The sequence below is a fragment of the Oppia nitens genome, unplaced genomic scaffold (assembly GCF_028296485.1).
Source record: "Oppia nitens isolate AA-2021 unplaced genomic scaffold, nextdenovo-longstitch-racon4-pilon3 scaffold22_pilon_pilon_pilon, whole genome shotgun sequence".
NCBI classification, from domain to species: domain Eukaryota; kingdom Metazoa; phylum Arthropoda; class Arachnida; order Sarcoptiformes; family Oppiidae; genus Oppia; species Oppia nitens.
Genome location: NW_026533202.1, coordinates 1,347,185 through 1,366,077, shown reverse-complemented (window position 1 = coordinate 1,366,077; position 18,893 = coordinate 1,347,185). Strand labels below are relative to the sequence as shown.

The window sequence follows — 18,893 nt, the reverse complement described above, 5'->3', positions numbered from 1 at the left end:
CATTTAGTATATATTCAGATAATTTGAATTTTAAATATTTCTATTAATTACTTTAATTATTTTAATTATTCTTTTTATAAACAAAAATATATAAATCCTATTGAAAGACGTTTGTCATAAGGCGTTGTTCACATATTACGTTCGCAGTTTTTAAAAAATCTAGACCCCCCCCCTATGTTCGCAATTGTTCGCATGTAATGATATTTAAAAATTACGTTCGCATGTCCTTAACCCCCCCCCCACCATTTAAATAAATATTTTATAAAATTATTTTCACCTTTAAAATAATCAAATAATCAAATAAATTAATATTATTCAAAAGTCATATATTTATTCAAAATTAGTTATTAAACCGTTTATCAAAGGATTAAGTTTAATCAAAATTAATCCCTTAAATTCATTCATTATTTAAATGCGAACGTTCTTATAGACTTTACCCCCCCTCCCCCTCGTTCGCAAAAGTTCGCTTTGGCCGACCCCCCCCCTCAAGTGCGAACGTAATATGTGAATTAATTAGTTTTATTTTTTTTTAATTTATATTAAATTAAATATTTATAGTCATTTTATTATTAATATTATATATATTCAACTACTCAATAGAGTTATCTATTTGTTTGTTAAATAATTATTATTAATAATATATAATATTATTATATTATTATATTTAAATCTGCAATTAAATAATTCCGGCATCTTTGGCCAGTGTATAGAAAATTGTCGATTTGTTAGCCAACAAAACGTCGGGTTCGGCAAACTCAGCTACCCGTCCATCGTTGAACACTAGGACCCGATCCGAGTCCATAATAGTATTGATTCGGTGGGCAATTGTCAGTACAGTACACGTACTGAATTCCTGGCGAATGGTTCGCTGAATAAGTGCATCGGTTTCCACATCGACGGCAGCCGTGGCCTCGTCGAGGATCAGTACTGATGTATGTCGTAGTAGAGCCCGAGCCAGACATACAAGTTGTCGTTGACCAACACTAAGATTATCGCCCGATTCGCTAACCGGTGAGTCCAGCTTAGAGTCCAACGACTGGACAAACAGTTTGAGATGTGACTGTTCTAATACCGACCACAAGTCACTATCGGTATAACTGTCAAACGGATCCAAATTTGAACGAATAGTACCCGAATAGAGTACCGGTTCCTGTGGTATGATTGTCAACCGCGATCTTAACTCCTGGAGACCTAATTGGCTGATGTCGATGTCGTCGATAACAATGTTACCCATTGCCGGCTCAATTATACGAAACAGTGCCAATGTTAGCGATGACTTTCCAGCACCTGTGCGACCAACTATGCCTATCTGTTTGCATACACACACACACACACAAAGCAAATCAAATACTGTATTATTATAATTATAATAATTATATAATAATTATAATATACTTTACTATACTAGTAATTAAATACAGTATAATAATGAATAAAAATAATTTTGTTTGTTTGTTAGTCAACCATACCTTTTCACGGGGTTTAATGCAAACATCAATACCGCGTAACACCAGATCCAAACCGGGACGATATCGGGTACCGTAACCATCAAACCTAACCGAACCGCTAGACGGCCAATCAGTTGGCAATTCAACTGTCGACTGCCAGTCGGCTTCGGGTTTTAGTTTAGTATATTCATCCACCCGTTCCACTGAAACGATACAGTTTTCAATCAAAATAAATCCACGAATTAGACTCTCAAACGACGGCATCAAAGCTATGGCCAGCGATAGGCTTACGCCAATTGAACCGCCAGTTAGCCGATCTTTGGCCAGTACGGCAAACAGTGCGGCAAAAAATATCAATAGATTGCTTAGGACTGCCATCCGTATCTGTAGCCAACTGGTGGCCAAAACATTGGGAAACAAACACTTCTGATTGGCGTCCAATCGGGACTCTATTTCCCGTATAAACCTTTCGGAACATTGATAGGCCCGTACACTGGACAGACCGTTGACCGACTCTTCAAAGTGCGATATGATTCGCGATCGAGTAGTCGACTCTAATCTGTATTACATTTAATATTTTATTATAATTTTAATATAAAAATATTTTTTTTGTATACCTTTTTAATTGACGCGATGTGTTGATGTAAAATATCTAAAAATATTTATTTAAAAAAAATAAAAATAAACTTATAATACATTTGTTGTTTGGTATGAAAATAATTACCTGAAATAATATATATAATATGATAACAACAACAAGTGGGGCCAAAAATAGTGGCGTCACTATTGAAATATTGATTAGTCCGCCGATTAGTAATAAAAATTCGTAGAAAAACAAACTATAATTTTTGTTATACAAAAAATAAATAAATAAATAAACAAATAAATATTAAATTAGATAAAATATAGATAAAATAATTATTTTAAATTAATAAATTTCTATAAATTAATTATAAAATAGTCGGTCAATTAATCTTATAATTACGGGAGACGCAAGATTAATTGACTGACTATTTATATTGTATTAATACTGTATCTACAATATAATATAATGCATTATATATTCCGTATAATATATGATAACACTATTTAATAGATTTTTTTTTTTGAAAAAATAGTTTTTGTATTTCACGCATAGAGATATAGACACCCACATACATCCACACACAGACACACACATGCACACACATACACACCCACAATCACACACACATACACAAACATATACACCCACAATCACACACACATACACAAACATATACACCCACAATCACACCCACATACACACCCACAAATCCACATACACACACATATACAAAAACATACTAACACACACACACAATAGATACAAACAAGAGAGAGAGAGAGAGAGAGAGAGAGAGAGAGAGAGAGAGAGAAAGAGAGAAAGAGAGAAAGAGAGAAAGAGAGAAAGAGAGAAAGAGAGAAAGAGAGAAAGAGAGAAAGAGAGAAAGAGAGTGAGAGAGAGAACGTACAAAAGATATTCATATATCTGTCCGTCCAAAACATCGAGATCTCTACTGAATCGGTTCATTATACGACCCAATGGTGTTGTATCGAAAAACGACATGGGCGCATGCATTACACTTGATAGTATCTGACCGTGCAATTGATGGGCAGCCCGTCGGCTGCCGATAATCAATGCGGACAGTGACAGCATTGCCAATAGCATATAGGCGCCAATCAGTCCGCCGTATACCGACATATAGTAACGTGTATTGGCACCGTTATGGATATCCGATGCCCATTTCGATAGCCAATTAAATATACCCATTAGACAGCCAACGTTTCCCATTAGGCCGATTATAAATGTACAAAACATTAGTACGGTTGTTGAACGTATATATTTAATGTATACCTTATTAATTTAATTAATAAATTACAAAATTAATTAATTATCAATTAAATTAAAATCAATTAAATAATAATACATTGAACTTAATATGTCCGGACTCTACCCGCTCTTCATCGATAAGCTGTGTCTCCGTAATGGTTGGTGTTGTCATCAATTGTTGGTCATTACCATCGGTAGGTGCTATTGATGTGCTGTTGTTGTTGTCTTTATTGTGGTTATCTATAATAATAATAATAATAATAATAATCAGTTATGTTATTGTTTTTTTAAAATCAATACAATCTTCTTGTTGTTGTTCTTGGCTACTGTTGGCCGAGTATTGTGCGACCAAATCGGCAAACTCTTGATTATCTGCCAACAGTTGATCATAAGTACCGATAGCGGCCACTGAGCCGTCTTTCAATACGACAATACGGTCGACATCGGGCAATACAAACAGCTGATTGGTTGACAAAATACGGGTCTTGTTCTTCAATAAACCGGTTCGCGAATCAAATACTTCGGTCATAATATGTTTGCCCACATGACTGTCCACTGAATGATAAATAGATTCATAAATAAATATTTAAAAAAACTATTTGTCAAAAATATTTTTTTAAAAACCTGCTGATAACGGGTCGTCAAACAAATAGATGTCGGCATCGGAATAGACGGCCCGACATAAGCTGACTCTCTGTTTCTGACCGCCGCTCAAATTGATACCCTTTTCGCCGATTTCGGTCTCATCTCCGCCGGACAGTTGCCGAAGATCTGGTTCGAGAGCACAGGCTCTCAGTACTTGTCTGTATTTAATCGGATCGTATGGTTTGCCAAACAGTATATTGTCTTTGAGGGTTGCATTCTGTATCCATGCCTGTTGGGGAACATATGCCAGACTATGGTCCTGTGCTATGTTGACTGAACCGCCAATCAGTTCCATATCACCGATCAGTGCCGACATCAGCGAACTCTTGCCAGAGCCGACACCGCCGACCACTGCCACAAACATACCGTTACCGATATCAAGATTTATGTCAGTCAATGCATTATCGTTGGTGGTGGTGGTGGTTGTAGCTGTAGTTGACTTGATGTTAGTCGTTGTTGTTGTTGTTGTTTGTAAATCATTTTGACTACCAAACCATGAAAGTGTTGCCATATTAACGCTAACAGCATATTGTTTGCAATCATTGTTTGTAACATAATTGTAATGTTCGGGTAATTTAAGAAAATCGTCGATACGTTTCAGTGATACATATATCTATAATTTAAATCGAAAAAAATATAAAATATTATAAAATAGTAATAATAATTAAAATAATAATAATAAAATTTACCATGCTGATCGAATTAAATGCATAGGGCAATAGTATAATGCTTAAATTAAGTATGTTAAATAGCGATACGGATACAAATATACGTTGGGCATTAATTTTGTCGCCCCCTTGCAAAACGGTAAACGTACCGAAAGTGGCCAACTGTGCCAACATTGGCGCCGAATAGGTCAGTGCGAGTGTCAATGCAAGCCATAAGCCGGCGCACAGCATATGCCTTAGTTCACGGTTACGTATTTTGTTAACCATTGACATATAGGGTACTTCCCAGGCGTATAACTGTTGGCGTATAATAATTATAAAAATATAAACTTAATAATTTAAATAAGTATAGATTTTTAATTATTTTAAATATAAATAAATTTTTGTTTTGTTTTTTTCAATTAAAATGTTTTTTCAATTACTATGATTAATTTATTTTTTAAATTACTATTAATATGATTGATTATTTTAATATCAAAAATAAATAATTTAATTCTGATTAAACTTTTTAAACATTTAATTAATAATAACCAGCATTTAATAATTAATTGTTGTTTAATATTAATTAAATGTTGTTTAATATTAATTAAATGTTTTTTAATATTAATTAAATGTTGTTTAATATTAATTAAATGTTGTTTAATATTAATTAAATGTTGTTTAATATTAATTAAATGTTGTTTAATATTAATTAAATGTTGTTTAATATTAATTAAATGTTGTTTAATATTAATTAAATGTTGTTTAATATTAATTAAATGTTGTTTAATATTAATTAAATGTTTAAAAAGTTTAATGAGAATTAAATTATTTATTTATTTATTTTTGATATTAAAATAATCAATCATATTAATAGTAATTTTAAAAAATAACTTAATCATAGTAATTGTAAAACAATTTAATTGAAAAAACAAAACAAAAATTTATTCATGTATTAAATAAATTATATACTGTATATACAAAAAATGTTGTTTAATATATATTTTGTTTATTAATAAAATTTATTTATTTATTATAATTAACTTACTTTCAATATTTTCATACCATTTAGTATTTCGTTCATCAAATTTAGCCGACGATCCTTGAATTCAAACTGTTTTTGTTTAGCCGAACCATTGAATATGGTTAGCAATAGACTGATTGGTATAATGCCAATCAATATGCCCAGTCCTACAAAAGCGGCCACACCTACTTGATTGTAGATCAGATAGATGGCCAAACCAATTTGTATGGGTATTGTAAATAGCAATTGCGGATATTGAAGATAGTCTAGATTTATTTTTTAGTAAATAAAATAAAAATTTTTATTATTATGTATTATATACTGTAAATAGATAGATAAGTAGATACCGTACCGACAATACGTTGACAGTCAACTGTCATTAAATTAACAATTTCTCCATTAGGTGTGAGCCGTTTGCTATCATTGCTTAATACCAGTGCTTTGCGATATATGGCTGATGTTAGACACGATTTAACTCTTATTCCTTTATAATTAATGTTTATTAATGACAATAATTTTTTTTAAATATATAATAAATAACAAAATTTGATTTTAGACTACTTTAGTTTTTATTACTAATGTAATGCACACACACACATACATAAACACATACACACATACATACACACATTTACACACACATACATACAAATGCCCACACTTACACACACACATATATACATACACATTCACACAAACATACACACAAATGCACACACTTACACACACACATATATACATACACATTCACACATTTACACACACATACACACAAATGCACACACTTACACACACACATATATATACATACACATTCACACAAACATACACACAAATGCACACACTTACACACACACATATATACATACACATTCACACATTTACACACACATACACACAAATGCACACACACATATATACATACACATTCACACATTTACACACACATACACACAAATGCACACACTTACACACACATATATATACATACACATGCACACATTTACATACACACACACACACACACACACACACACACACACACACACACACACACACCAAATACATACAGTACATACCCACTGTATTGATTATTTCAAATGAATATGCGTTAAAAAAAGAGTAGACAACATTGGTTACAACTAACAGTACTGTATAGATATATCCGTGCCATTTATATTCATAATTGTCACCAACAAAATCAATTAATAATCTAAACCACACACACAGAAAAAAAACAATTAATTATTTTAATAATAGATTATATATGTAATTATTAAACAGTGTATTATTAAAATTATTATTATTACAGGTATTATTATTATTATTAGTAGTAGTAGTAGTTTATATAATCATAATATAGTTACTACTTATTTAGACTATAACAACATACTATCATATATTAAAATTAATAATATTCGGCTCATGTATGTGAAAATGTAGAGTATATGTCGACATACCCTTTCTCCCTGTCCACTACTAACCTCCTAATCCAACCCCATTCTATAATATTTATATACCTACTTGATAATAAGTGGCTCTACAGTTTGTATAGTATAGGCGGCCATAACCAATATAATTGGACCGATAATATCCAGGCCAAACATTTTGAATATGACCATGAACACACTAGTATGATGTTGATTATTTGAATCATAATGTTGATTGGTGATGTTGGTAGTGGTGGTGGTGTTGGTTGGATTTATATGTAAAATAGTTTTACCCCTAATTTTTTCTATGGCATTGAATGTTTTACTATTATTATTGTTATTATTATTTAGAAACCAATGTTTTGCAAATATTTTATAATTAGTTAGACTACTGTCCACTGAACGCAATGGCCATAGATCTTGTAATTCTAGAGATTTTCGCCAACCGTTTATAAACAGCATATCTATCCAATGGTAGGTTATCTTTGATATAAAGGATGCCCTCTCTTTTGGACACACTTTACGTTGTTGTTGTTGCTGATGGTTATGACTATAAGTGTGTGCTAACTGGCCATCCATTTTTATTATCGGCAGTTTATCGGCAAATGTTGTTAAAATAAGCAACAGTCCAGTCAATGAATATGACAGACATCTCAATACAAATTCATAGTATCTGAGCTTATCATCCGGTGCTGTAGTGTATGTAACAATGGATAGTGTACTCGAAAATGTATCAATCAATAGGTATAGCCAAACACAACCGCTTCGATGGACACCACAGCGGCGTTGGGCATAAAAAATGATACACAGGGCTAGTCTGGTAGCTGTTTGTAAGGCTGTCATAATAATATAGGCCGTACTCGGACTGTCCAACCATTGATATTTGCGAACCAAACTGAATATTAGTTCAAAAAATAGGACAATTGTGCCGACAATAGTCAGACCTAAACGACTTGTGTTATATAAATTCCAATCAATTGATGGTTTGTCCGATGATTTAAAACAATTATAGATAATGTATGGAATAGTAAGCCATAGGAATATACAGGGAATCCATGCAAACCACGTCTCGATCATACATGAGCTCAGATGAGGATCGGGTGTATACCATGTTTGATGACTATCCTGTATTATGTTATGTTAAATTAATTTATTATAAATTAATTATAAATTTTATATTAATATATAATATTAATATATAACTACTGGATATATTTATTTAATAAATAATATTATGATATATTAAATATTAAAAAGTTATACTTTTATTATTATTTAATATATAATAATAATAATATTTACCCATAATTTTGTTGTACAAATATTTTCAAACATATTTTGCTTATATTATAACTAATTAATATTTTAAATGTATTGTATAAACATAAATGTGTTAAAACAATATTTCAATTTTAATATTATTGTATAAAACTAAAATCTAATCGAAAATTGTTTTTTAAATTAATTAATTAATTTTTATTCAATGATTTGACAAATAGCAAAAAAAATAGTATATAGTCATAAAAATAAACATTTCTAATGTAATTAGTCTAGGTATTTATTTAAAAAAAAACTATAAAATAATAATAATAATAATATTTATTAAGTTTTAATTACATAAACTATAAAAAATATTAATAATAATAATAATAATAATAGTTAATGACCTATAGCTGCTGTTAATTAATATTGTGAAATAAATAACTTACTTATTATTATATTATAATATATATTAATAATTAAATATAATGTCACAATGATCATGATAAATTATAACTAATATCACTAATATTAGTATACCCCCCCATCCCCATCCCTACCCCTACCCCACCATTCTATACTAAACTATTTTCATACATTAAGCATACAATCAGGTTCATTGAATTTTTTTTATATATGTCTTGACTATAAGTTATTTTAAATATTTTTTTTATCATAAAAATAAAATATAAATTAAAATCTGTTTGTCATCGATAAGTATATCTTGAAAATTTCAGTCAACTTGCGATCAGTTTAATCACATTTCAAATTTCAGTCATTTTTTGTTTGTTTTGTTTTATAATCAGTAAACGATTAATTAGATTTTGAAAATTTCTAATTAAAAAAAAATAACAAAATTTATGATAAATTAAATATTTATAATCATATTAATATTAATATATATATATATAAATTTATATGTCAACTCAATAGACATATCTATTTATTTGTTAAATAAATAATAATAATAATAATATAATATACTGTATATATTTGTTTTAATTATATATTTAGGTTATTATTTATATTATTAAAATATATTAATATTTACCCATAATTTTGTTGCATAAATATTTTCATATAATAAACATATCTGAGATAACAAATCTAACATTGGATTAATTAATAAAAAATAAACTACTAATAAATATTAAAAGCAATTAAAATTAAAACTAAAATTTAATCATAAATTTTATTAATAAAAATAAGAGTTAGTGAAAAACAAATAAATATTTATATTTCAGGTTTAAAAACAATATTTAATTAATAAAAAAATAATAACATTTAATAATAATGATTAACAAAATACATATAAATTTATTATAAAATAATAATCAATATTTTGTTTTCAAAAAACTTTACTAAATAACTATAAATATTTTTTGTCAATAATCATATACAGTATAATTATAGTTAAATAATAAAATTATAAATTCATAGATTTTTAATTTTTTTTTTAAATAAATTAAGTAATGTTATCTATATAATAATAATAAATAATATTAAATAAAAGTAAATATATTATAAAAATTTTTTTAAATGGATATAGATAAATTTATATAAAAATAATATTTTTATTTAAATCTATTTATTTAAATAATTCCGGCATCTCTGGCCAGTGAATAAAATATAGACGACTTGTTGGCCAACAAAACATCGGGTTCGGCAAACTCGGCTACCCGTCCATCGTTGAACACTAGGACCCGATCCGAGTCCATAATCGTATTGATTCGGTGGGCAATTGTCAGTACAGTACACGAACTGAACTCCTGGCGAATGGTTCGCTGAATAAGTGCATCGGTTTCCACATCGACGGCAGCCGTGGCCTCGTCGAGGATCAGTACTGATGTATGTCTTAGTAGAGCCCGAGCCAGACATACAAGTTGTCGTTGACCAACACTAAAATTATTACCCGATTCGCTAACCGGTGAGTCCAGCTTAGAGTCCAACGACTGGACATACTGTTTGAGATGTGACTGTTCTAATACTGACCACAAGTCACTATCGGTATAACTGTCAAACGGATCCAAATTTGAACGAATAGTACCCGAATATAGTACCGGTTCCTGTGGTATGATTGTCAACCGTGACCTTAACTCCTGGAGACCCAATCGGCTGATGTCGATGTCGTCGATAACAATGTTACCCATTGCCGGCTCAATGATACGAAACAGTGCCAATGTTAACGATGACTTTCCAGCACCTGTACGGCCAACAATACCTATCTGTATAAATACAATAGCAAAATAATTGTATTTATAATCTACTATTAGATAAATTTTTTTACTATATTTTAATATCGTTATTACAAACTATTTAATTTAAACTTAAAAAAGTAAAGCTGTATAACAATAAAGTTAATAATAATTAATTAATTAATTAATTATTTTATTTTATTTACTATACCTTTTCACGGGGTTTAATAGATACATCAATACCGCGTAGAACCAGATCCAAACCGGGACGATATCGGGTACCGTAGCCATCAAACCTAACCGAACCGTTTGGCGGCCAATTAGCTGGCAGTTCAACTGTCGATTGCCAGTCGGCTTCGGGTTTTATTTTTGTATATTCATCCACCCGTTCCACTGAAACGATACAGTTTTCAATCAATATATACGATTTGATCAGATTCTCGAACGACGGCATCAGTGTTATGGCCAACGATAGACTAACACCTATCGAACCGCCAGTTAGGCCACCCTTTGACAGTACGGCAAACAGTGCGGCAAAAAATATCAATAGATTACTAATGATTGCCATCCGTATCTGTAGCCAACTGGTGGCCAAAACATTGGGAAACAGACACTTCTGGTTGGCGTCCAATCGGTACTCAATTTCCCGTATAAACCTTTCGGAACATTGATAGGCCCGTACACTGGACAGACCGTTGACCGACTCTTCAAAATGCGATATGATTTTCGATCGAGTAGTCGACTCTAATCTGTATTTACATAACAAATAATTTTTAATATTTTTAAAACTAAAAAATAAGTTGAAAATTGAAAATACCTTTTTAATTGACGCGATGTGTTAATGTAAAAAACCTAATATTTAAAAAAAAAAATTAATTTATCAAACAATACTACAATAATTGTTATTTGGTGTGTTTGTATGTGTGTGTGTGTGTTTGGGTGGGTGGGTGTTAGCTATAAAATAAAAACTTACCTGAAATAACAAAAATATAACGATAGCAACAGCGAGTGGGATCAAAAATAGTGGCGTCAATACAGATATGTTGATTAGTCCGGCAATTAGTGTCAATAACTCATAGAAATATAGACTAATAATAATAATAATAATAATTTATATATATTAGAAAATCAAACATTATTATTATTTATAGAGAGAAAGAGTGAAAGAAAGAGAGAAAGAAATAGAGAGAGAAAGAGAGAAACAAAGAGAGAAAGAGAGAGAAACAAAGAGAAACAAAGAGAGAGAAACAAAGAGAAACAAAGAGAGAGAAACAAAGAGAGAAAGAAAGAGAGAGAGAGAGAGAGAGAGAGAGAGAGAGAGAGAGAGAGAGAGAGAGAAAGAGAGAAAGAAAGAGAGAGAAAGAGTGAAAGAAAGAGAGAAAGAAAGAGAGCAATACATACTAAAGATATTCATATATCTGTCCGTCCAAAACATCGAGATCTCTACTGAATCGGTTCATTAAACGACCCAATGGTGTTGTATCGAAAAACGACATGGGCGCATGCATTACACTTGTAAGTATCTGACCGTGCAATTGATGGGCAGCCCGTCGGGCGCCGCTAATCAAACCGGTCAGTGCTACCATTGTCAATAGCATATAGGCGGCAATCAGTGCGCCGTATATACCCATATAGTATGATGTTTTGGAGCCGTTGCCGATATCCGATGTCCATTTCGATAGCCAATTGAATGTACCCATTAAGCAGCCAATGGTTCCCATTAAGCCAATTATAAATGTCAAAAACAATGGTACGGTTGATGAACGTATATATTTAAGGTATACCTGTTTTTTTGTTGTTGAATTGAATTAAATTATATAAAATAATTAACACACAAAAAATAATTGTAATAAAACACTTGTAATAAATAAATTATCAATTAATTAAAATTAATTAATAATAACTTACACTAAGCTTAATATGTCCGGACTCTACGCTCTCTTCATCGATAAGCTGTGTTTCCGTAATGTTTGTTGTGGTCACCAATTGTTGGTCATTACCATCGGTAGGTGCTGTTGATGGGCTGTTGTTGTTGTCTTTATTGTGGTTATCTATAATAATAATAATAATAATAATATCAGATATGTCATCGTTTTTTTTTAAATCATTACAATCTTGTTGTTGTTGTTCTTGACTACTGATGGCCGAGTATTGTGCGACCAAATCGGCAAACTCTCGATTATCTGACAACAGCTGTTCATAGGTACCGATAGCGGACACTGAGCCGTCTTTCAATACGACAATACGGTCGACATCGGGCAATACAAACAGCTGATTGGTAGACAAAATACGGGTCTTGTTTTTCAATAGACCGGTTCGCGAATCAAATACTTCGGTCATAATATGTTTGCCCACATGACTGTCCACTGAAAGTAATAAATTCATAAATAAATATTTGTCTAAAATAAAGTTTGTTTAAAAACCTGCGGATAACGGGTCGTCAAACAAATAGATGTCGGCATCGGAATAGACGGCCCGACATAAGCTGACTCTCTGTTTCTGACCGCCGCTCAAATTGATACCCTTTTCGCCGATTTCTGTTTCATCGCCGCCAACCAGTTGATGGAGATCTGGTTCGAGAGCACAGGCTCTCAGTACTTGTCTGTATTTAATCGGATCGTATGGTTTGCCAAACAGTATATTGTCTTTGAGGGTTGCATTCTGTATCCATGCCTGTTGGGGAACATATGCCAGACTATGGCCCTGTGCTATATTGATTGAACCGCCAATCAGTTCCATATCACCGATCAGTGCTGACATCAGTGAACTCTTGCCAGAGCCGACACCGCCGACCACTGCCACAAACATACCCTTACCGATATCAAGATTTATGTCAGTCAATGCATTATCGTTGGTGTTGTTGGTTGTAGTTGTGTTGATGTTTGTTGTTGTTGTTGTTGTTTGTAAATCATTTTGGCTACCAATCCATGAAAGTGTTGCCATATTAACGCTAACAGCATATTGTTTGTTATAATTGTTTGTAACATAATTGTAATGTTCGGGTAATTTAAGAAAATCGTCGATACGTTTCAGTGATACATAAATCTATAATTTAACCAAAAAAAAAAATAATTATAAAATTTTCATATAAAATATTATATATGAAAATAATAATAATAAAATTTAATAAATCTGTTATATTTATGGAAAAATATTTTATCAATATATATATATATATATATATATATATATATATATTGTATATATAATAAATAATAATAATAATAATTACCAAACTAAATGAATTTAATGCAAACGGCAATATAACAATACTTATGTTAAGTAAGTTAAACAACGATACGGATACAAATATACGTTGGGCATTGATTTTGTCGCCCCCTTGCAAAGCGGTAAACGTACCGAAAGTGGCCAACTGTGCCAACATTGGCAACGCATTGGTCAGCGCCAGTGTAATCGTAAACCAGATGCCGGCGCACAGCATATGTCTTAGTTCACGGTTACGTATATTGTTAACCATTGCCATATAGGGTACTTCCCAGGCGTATAGCTTGAATTAATTAATTAATTAATTAATTAATTAATTAATTATTAATTTAGTTAATTTTTTTTAATGAAATTATAATCAATATAAAATAATTATATAAATATTGTTAAAACTACTAATTAACTTACTTTCAATATTTTCATACCATTTAGTATTTCGCTAATTAAGTTAATCCGATTGTCTTTCAATTCATATTGTTTTTGTTTGGACAGACCATTGAATACGGTTAGTACGAAACTGATCGGTATAATGGCAATCATCATACCCAGGCCTACAAAAGCGGCCACACCAAGCTGCTGCCAGATAAAAAATACAGCCAAACCAATTTGTATGGGTATTGTAAATAGCAATGGCGGGTATAGAAGATAGTCTAGTTTCGTTTTTATTTAGTTAATTAAAAATAAATAAATCAATTATATTAAATATATTATTATTATTATTATTGGTATGTATAGTAAGTACTGTACCTATAATACGTTGACAGTCAACTGTCATCATATTAACAATTTCTCCATTAGGTGTGAGCCGTTTGCTATCATTGCTTAATACCAGTGCTTTGCGATATATGGCTGATGTTAGACACGATTTAACTCTTATTCCTTTATAATTATAATTAATAACCAAAAATTAAATAATAATAATAATAACATTTTTTAGTCTAATTTATAAATTAGATTTTTAATACTAATGTAATGCACACACATACACATGCAAACACATACACACACTTACGCACACATAAATACACGTGCACACACATACATACACATACACATACACACACATACACATACACACACACACACACACACACACACACTTACGCACACATAAATATACGTGCACACACATACACACACATACACACACATACACACACATACACACACATACACACACATACACACATACACACATACACACTTACGCACACATAAATACACGTGCACACACATACATACACATGCATACACATGCACACACATACACACATATACACACACTTACACATACATACATACATACACACACACACACAATCAATACATACCCATTGTATTGAATATTTCATATGAATATGCATTACAAAAAGAGTAGATAACATTAGTTAAAACTAACAGTACTGTATAGATATATCCGTGCCATTTATATTCATAATTGTCACCAACAAAATCAATTAATAATCTAAAAAATAAATAAAAATTATTAAAATTAGATTTTTTAAGTAGCATATATATTTGTTTACTATAATTATCATAATTATTTACAGTATAAGTTTTAATTTATTAGGTAAAATTTATTACAGTTTGTCTACTATAGTAAATAATAATACTAAAATAAAATAATTATTAATTAAATTTAATAGACTTTATATAAGTTATAATATTATGATTATAGATATTAACACAAATAGTTATTTTTTTTAAAATTCACGAAAATATGTTTGAAATAAATAGCTATTAAATATAACATTACTAATAACAATATAAACAACTAGTTTTTAAGTTATAGTAAAAAAATTTTATGACAAAAATTTTTTGTTGTTGACAATTTTTCAATAATATACTAAACACTTAATTTTTAACAACACTAACTATATTATCTATAGATACTATAATTAATTTATATTAAATAAAATAAAATTATTTAGTTTCAATAGTATATATAAACAAACAATATTAAATGCTATAACTAACAAAACACTTAGCGCAATGTGCAGCTCATGTATGTTTGTTTGGTGTTAGTAGTCTACTACATACATACACCCCCTCCTCTCCCACACACCCACACCCCTCCATAACCCTATACCTGTACCTACTTGACAATAAGTGGCTGTAGGGTTTGTAAAACATAGGCAGACATTAGCAATATTATTGGACCGACAATATCCAGGCCATACATTTTGAATATGACCCTGAACAAGCTAGTATGATGATGCTGATGATGATTATTAGGATTATATTTGTGCTTGGTGGTTGGATTTATATGTAAAATACTATTGCCTCTAGATTTTTCTAGTAAATTGAATTTATTTCCATCAATGTAATTTGTTGTTGAATTACTACTACTACTAATAATATTATTATTATAGTTATTATTTATAAACCAATATTTTTCAAACATTTTGTAATTTTTTAGACTACTATCCACTGAACGCAATGGCCATAGATCTTGTAATTCTAGAGATTTTCGCCAACCGTTTATAAACAGCATATCTATCCAATGGTAGGTTATCTTTGATATAAATGATGCCCTCTCTCTTGGACACACTTTAGGTTGTTGTTGGTGTTGATGATGACTGTAAGTGTGTGCTAACTGGCCATCCATTTCTATTATCGGCAGTTTATCGCCAAATGTTGTTACGATTAACAAAAGTCCAGTCAATGAATAGGACAGACATCTCAATACAAATTCATAGTATCTGAGCTTATCATCCGGTGCTGTAGTGTATGTAACAATGGATAGTGTACTCGAAAATGTATCAATCAATAGGTATAGCCAAACACAACCGCTTCGATGAATACCACAGCGGTGTTGGGCATAAAAAATGATACACAGGGCTAGTCTGGTAGCTGTTTGTAAGGCTGTCATAATAATATAGGCCGTACTCGGACTGTCCAACCATTGATATTTGCGAACCAAACTGAATATTAGTTCAAAAAATAGGACAATTGTGCCGACAATAGTCAGACCTAAACGACTTGTGTTATATAAATTCCAATCAATTGATGGTTTGTCCGATGATTTAAAACAATTATATATAATGTATGGAATAGTAAGCCATAGGAATATACAGGGAATCCATGCAAACCACGTCTCGATCATACATGAGCTCAGATGAGGATCGGGTGTATACCATGTTTGGTGACTATCCTGTAGTCAATAACGATATGATAATTTAGTATATTATTTATTGATATATTTAGTAATATATCATTATACTAATATATAAAGTATTTTTTAAAAATATATTAGTATTTACCCATAATTTTGTTGTACAAATATTTTCAAGCATAGCTAGAAATTTAATTTATTAATTAAAAAAAACAATAAAAACTATTACTTAAACACTTAATACAATTGAATTAAAAAATATTATTATTATTATTATTAAACATATAATATTCAATATTTAAATATATATATATAAATTCAATATATATATATAAAAATTATTATAATTAAAAAACTTAATAAAATAATTACAATCTTGACATATCTTTAAATGAAAACTGCAAAAAAAACTAATCATAATTTTAGTTTATTTATTTTTTACATATATTATTTTGTATAATGATTTTTCAAATAGTTTACATAAAATAAATAAATAAATCAACAAAGTTTAATGACAAGTAAATAATTTATAATCAACAAAATATTTATTGCAAAATAACAATTACAAATAAAATACAGAAATTTTTATAAATTATTTATTAAAATTAATATAATAATAAAATATTTTTTATTAAGAAAATATATTCAATATCTAAATAATAAAATTCAATAAATTATTAAAATACTTAATTTATAAAAAAAATTATTAAAGATTAATTAAATTCAATAATATATGATAGTTACTAAATTTTTTTAAAAATACACAATCACATAATCACACACACACACACACACACACACACACACACACACACACACACACACACACACACACATACATACACACACATACACACACATACACACACATACACACACATACACACACACATACACACACATACACACACACACATACACACATACACACACATATACAGTATATATACACACACATAGCAAGTATTATTTAATATTATAATAAATTATATATATATTTCAAATAGTATTTTCATATTAATCAATTTTATTATGTTTTTTATATCAAATAGATAATAAAGTAGATTGAATAAAATAACTACAAAAAAAATCAATAACAATTTTAATAGTGCATATTAATATTTATATATATATATATATATATATATATATATATATATATATATATAATGATATATTTATAAACAACAAAATATTAAGCACTATGCAACAATTTATTTGTGTATATATTTTTTACTGTGTATAAACAGTACACCTGTATACTATTCAAAATAATAATACAATACATTAATAATAATAATAATCATAATCATAACAACCAAACATATTTATTGATAAATAGGGGAAAAAATAACATTTCTAACAAAACATATAGTTTATATACAAAACATTTTTATGATATATTAATATATATATATATATATATATATATATATATATATATATATATATATATATATATTATATAGATATATAGTTAGATTTCATTTAATCATTTTTTTAGGTTAGAATTTTCTATTTTAGTTCAAGAATATTCTCTCTAATAATAATACATTTAATGAATATATATATATATACTCTGAATACTAAATACATATACTATTTATATCTATAAATACTAAATAATTTTTATATAAAAAAAATATTATTTAACTCTAATTTAGTTCAAAACTAATTTGTTGATATATCTATACATTCACAACAATTACTAATAATAATTAATTATCAAATATAATGAAAACAGCAATAAGTATGTATTAAAATTAATTTATTTTTGTTTGTTTGTTTGTGTTTAATATTCAACTAATTAATTAATTAATTAATTAATATATTTATATACAGTTTTAAGCATTTTATTGTTGGCCACCTCTATATTTATCGCTGGTTTCAGTTATGATTACTATTTATACAAAATGATAAATGAAGTTCACATAATGTTATACGTATTTTTCATATTTATATTTATATCATTTTTGATGATGTTTTAAGTTAACAATTTTTAATTGTAATTATTATTTTATCAATATTTTTATGTTTATTTAATTATTTTAT

At 29.3% G+C, this 18,893-nt stretch overlaps 3 protein-coding genes across 3 annotated transcripts; all 3 read right to left on the bottom strand.

Moving 5' to 3' along the window:
* Positions 1 to 676: 676 nt before the first annotated feature.
* On the bottom strand, positions 677 to 7,283 carry LOC128953495 (ATP-binding cassette sub-family C member 2-like). The gene is made up of 13 exons (XM_054298977.1): positions 7,141 to 7,283; positions 6,696 to 6,829; positions 5,969 to 6,100; positions 5,641 to 5,882; positions 4,635 to 4,910; positions 3,925 to 4,558; positions 3,601 to 3,855; positions 3,398 to 3,540; positions 2,942 to 3,324; positions 2,206 to 2,287; positions 2,066 to 2,100; positions 1,470 to 2,007; positions 677 to 1,309 (listed from the first exon to the last, which is right to left on the bottom strand). The coding sequence occupies exons 1-13, from the start codon at positions 7,236 to 7,238 to the stop codon at positions 677 to 679; spliced, it is 3,585 nt and encodes a 1,194-aa protein (XP_054154952.1). The 5' UTR covers positions 7,239 to 7,283.
* A 68-nt stretch (positions 7,284 to 7,351) lies between these two features.
* LOC128953493 (multidrug resistance-associated protein 1-like) lies at positions 7,352 to 8,404 on the bottom strand. Its single transcript, XM_054298976.1, has 3 exons — positions 8,349 to 8,404; positions 7,439 to 8,171; positions 7,352 to 7,371 (listed from the first exon to the last, which is right to left on the bottom strand). The coding sequence occupies exons 1-3, from the start codon at positions 8,379 to 8,381 to the stop codon at positions 7,352 to 7,354; spliced, it is 786 nt and encodes a 261-aa protein (XP_054154951.1). The 5' UTR covers positions 8,382 to 8,404.
* Positions 8,405 to 9,898: 1,494 nt separating this feature from the next.
* On the bottom strand, positions 9,899 to 15,975 carry LOC128953492 (ATP-binding cassette sub-family C member 2-like). Its single transcript, XM_054298975.1, has 13 exons — positions 15,826 to 15,975; positions 15,058 to 15,191; positions 14,474 to 14,605; positions 14,135 to 14,376; positions 13,734 to 14,009; positions 12,925 to 13,546; positions 12,613 to 12,867; positions 12,410 to 12,552; positions 11,903 to 12,285; positions 11,475 to 11,589; positions 11,319 to 11,353; positions 10,713 to 11,250; positions 9,899 to 10,531 (listed from the first exon to the last, which is right to left on the bottom strand). Exons 1-13 carry the CDS (start codon positions 15,906 to 15,908, stop codon positions 9,899 to 9,901), a joined length of 3,591 nt encoding a protein of 1,196 aa, XP_054154950.1. The 5' UTR covers positions 15,909 to 15,975.
* Between the last annotated feature and the right edge of the window lie 2,918 nt (positions 15,976 to 18,893).

Coding starts and splice junctions, on each gene's coding strand:
- LOC128953495 (XM_054298977.1), bottom strand. CDS start 7,238: ATGGTCATATTCAAAATGTTTGGCCTGGATATTATCGGTCCAATTATA. Junction 3,325..3,397: donor CCGGACATATTAAGTTCAAT/GTATTATTATTT, acceptor TAAATTAATAAG/GTATACATTAAATATATACG. Junction 1,310..1,469: donor GCATTAAACCCCGTGAAAAG/GTATGGTTGACT, acceptor GTATGCAAACAG/ATAGGCATAGTTGGTCGCAC.
- LOC128953493 (XM_054298976.1), bottom strand. CDS start 8,381: ATGTTTGAAAATATTTGTACAACAAAATTATGG. Junction 8,172..8,348: donor TTTGTACAACAAAATTATGG/GTAAATATTATT, acceptor AACATAATACAG/GATAGTCATCAAACATGGTA. Junction 7,372..7,438: donor GCCATTGCGTTCAGTGGACA/GTAGTCTAACTA, acceptor CAATAATAATAG/TAAAACATTCAATGCCATAG.
- LOC128953492 (XM_054298975.1), bottom strand. CDS start 15,908: ATGTATGGCCTGGATATTGTCGGTCCAATAATATTGCTAATGTCTGCC. Junction 12,286..12,409: donor CCGGACATATTAAGCTTAGT/GTAAGTTATTAT, acceptor ACAAAAAAACAG/GTATACCTTAAATATATACG. Junction 11,590..11,902: donor CAGATATATGAATATCTTTA/GTATGTATTGCT, acceptor TATTATTATTAG/TCTATATTTCTATGAGTTAT.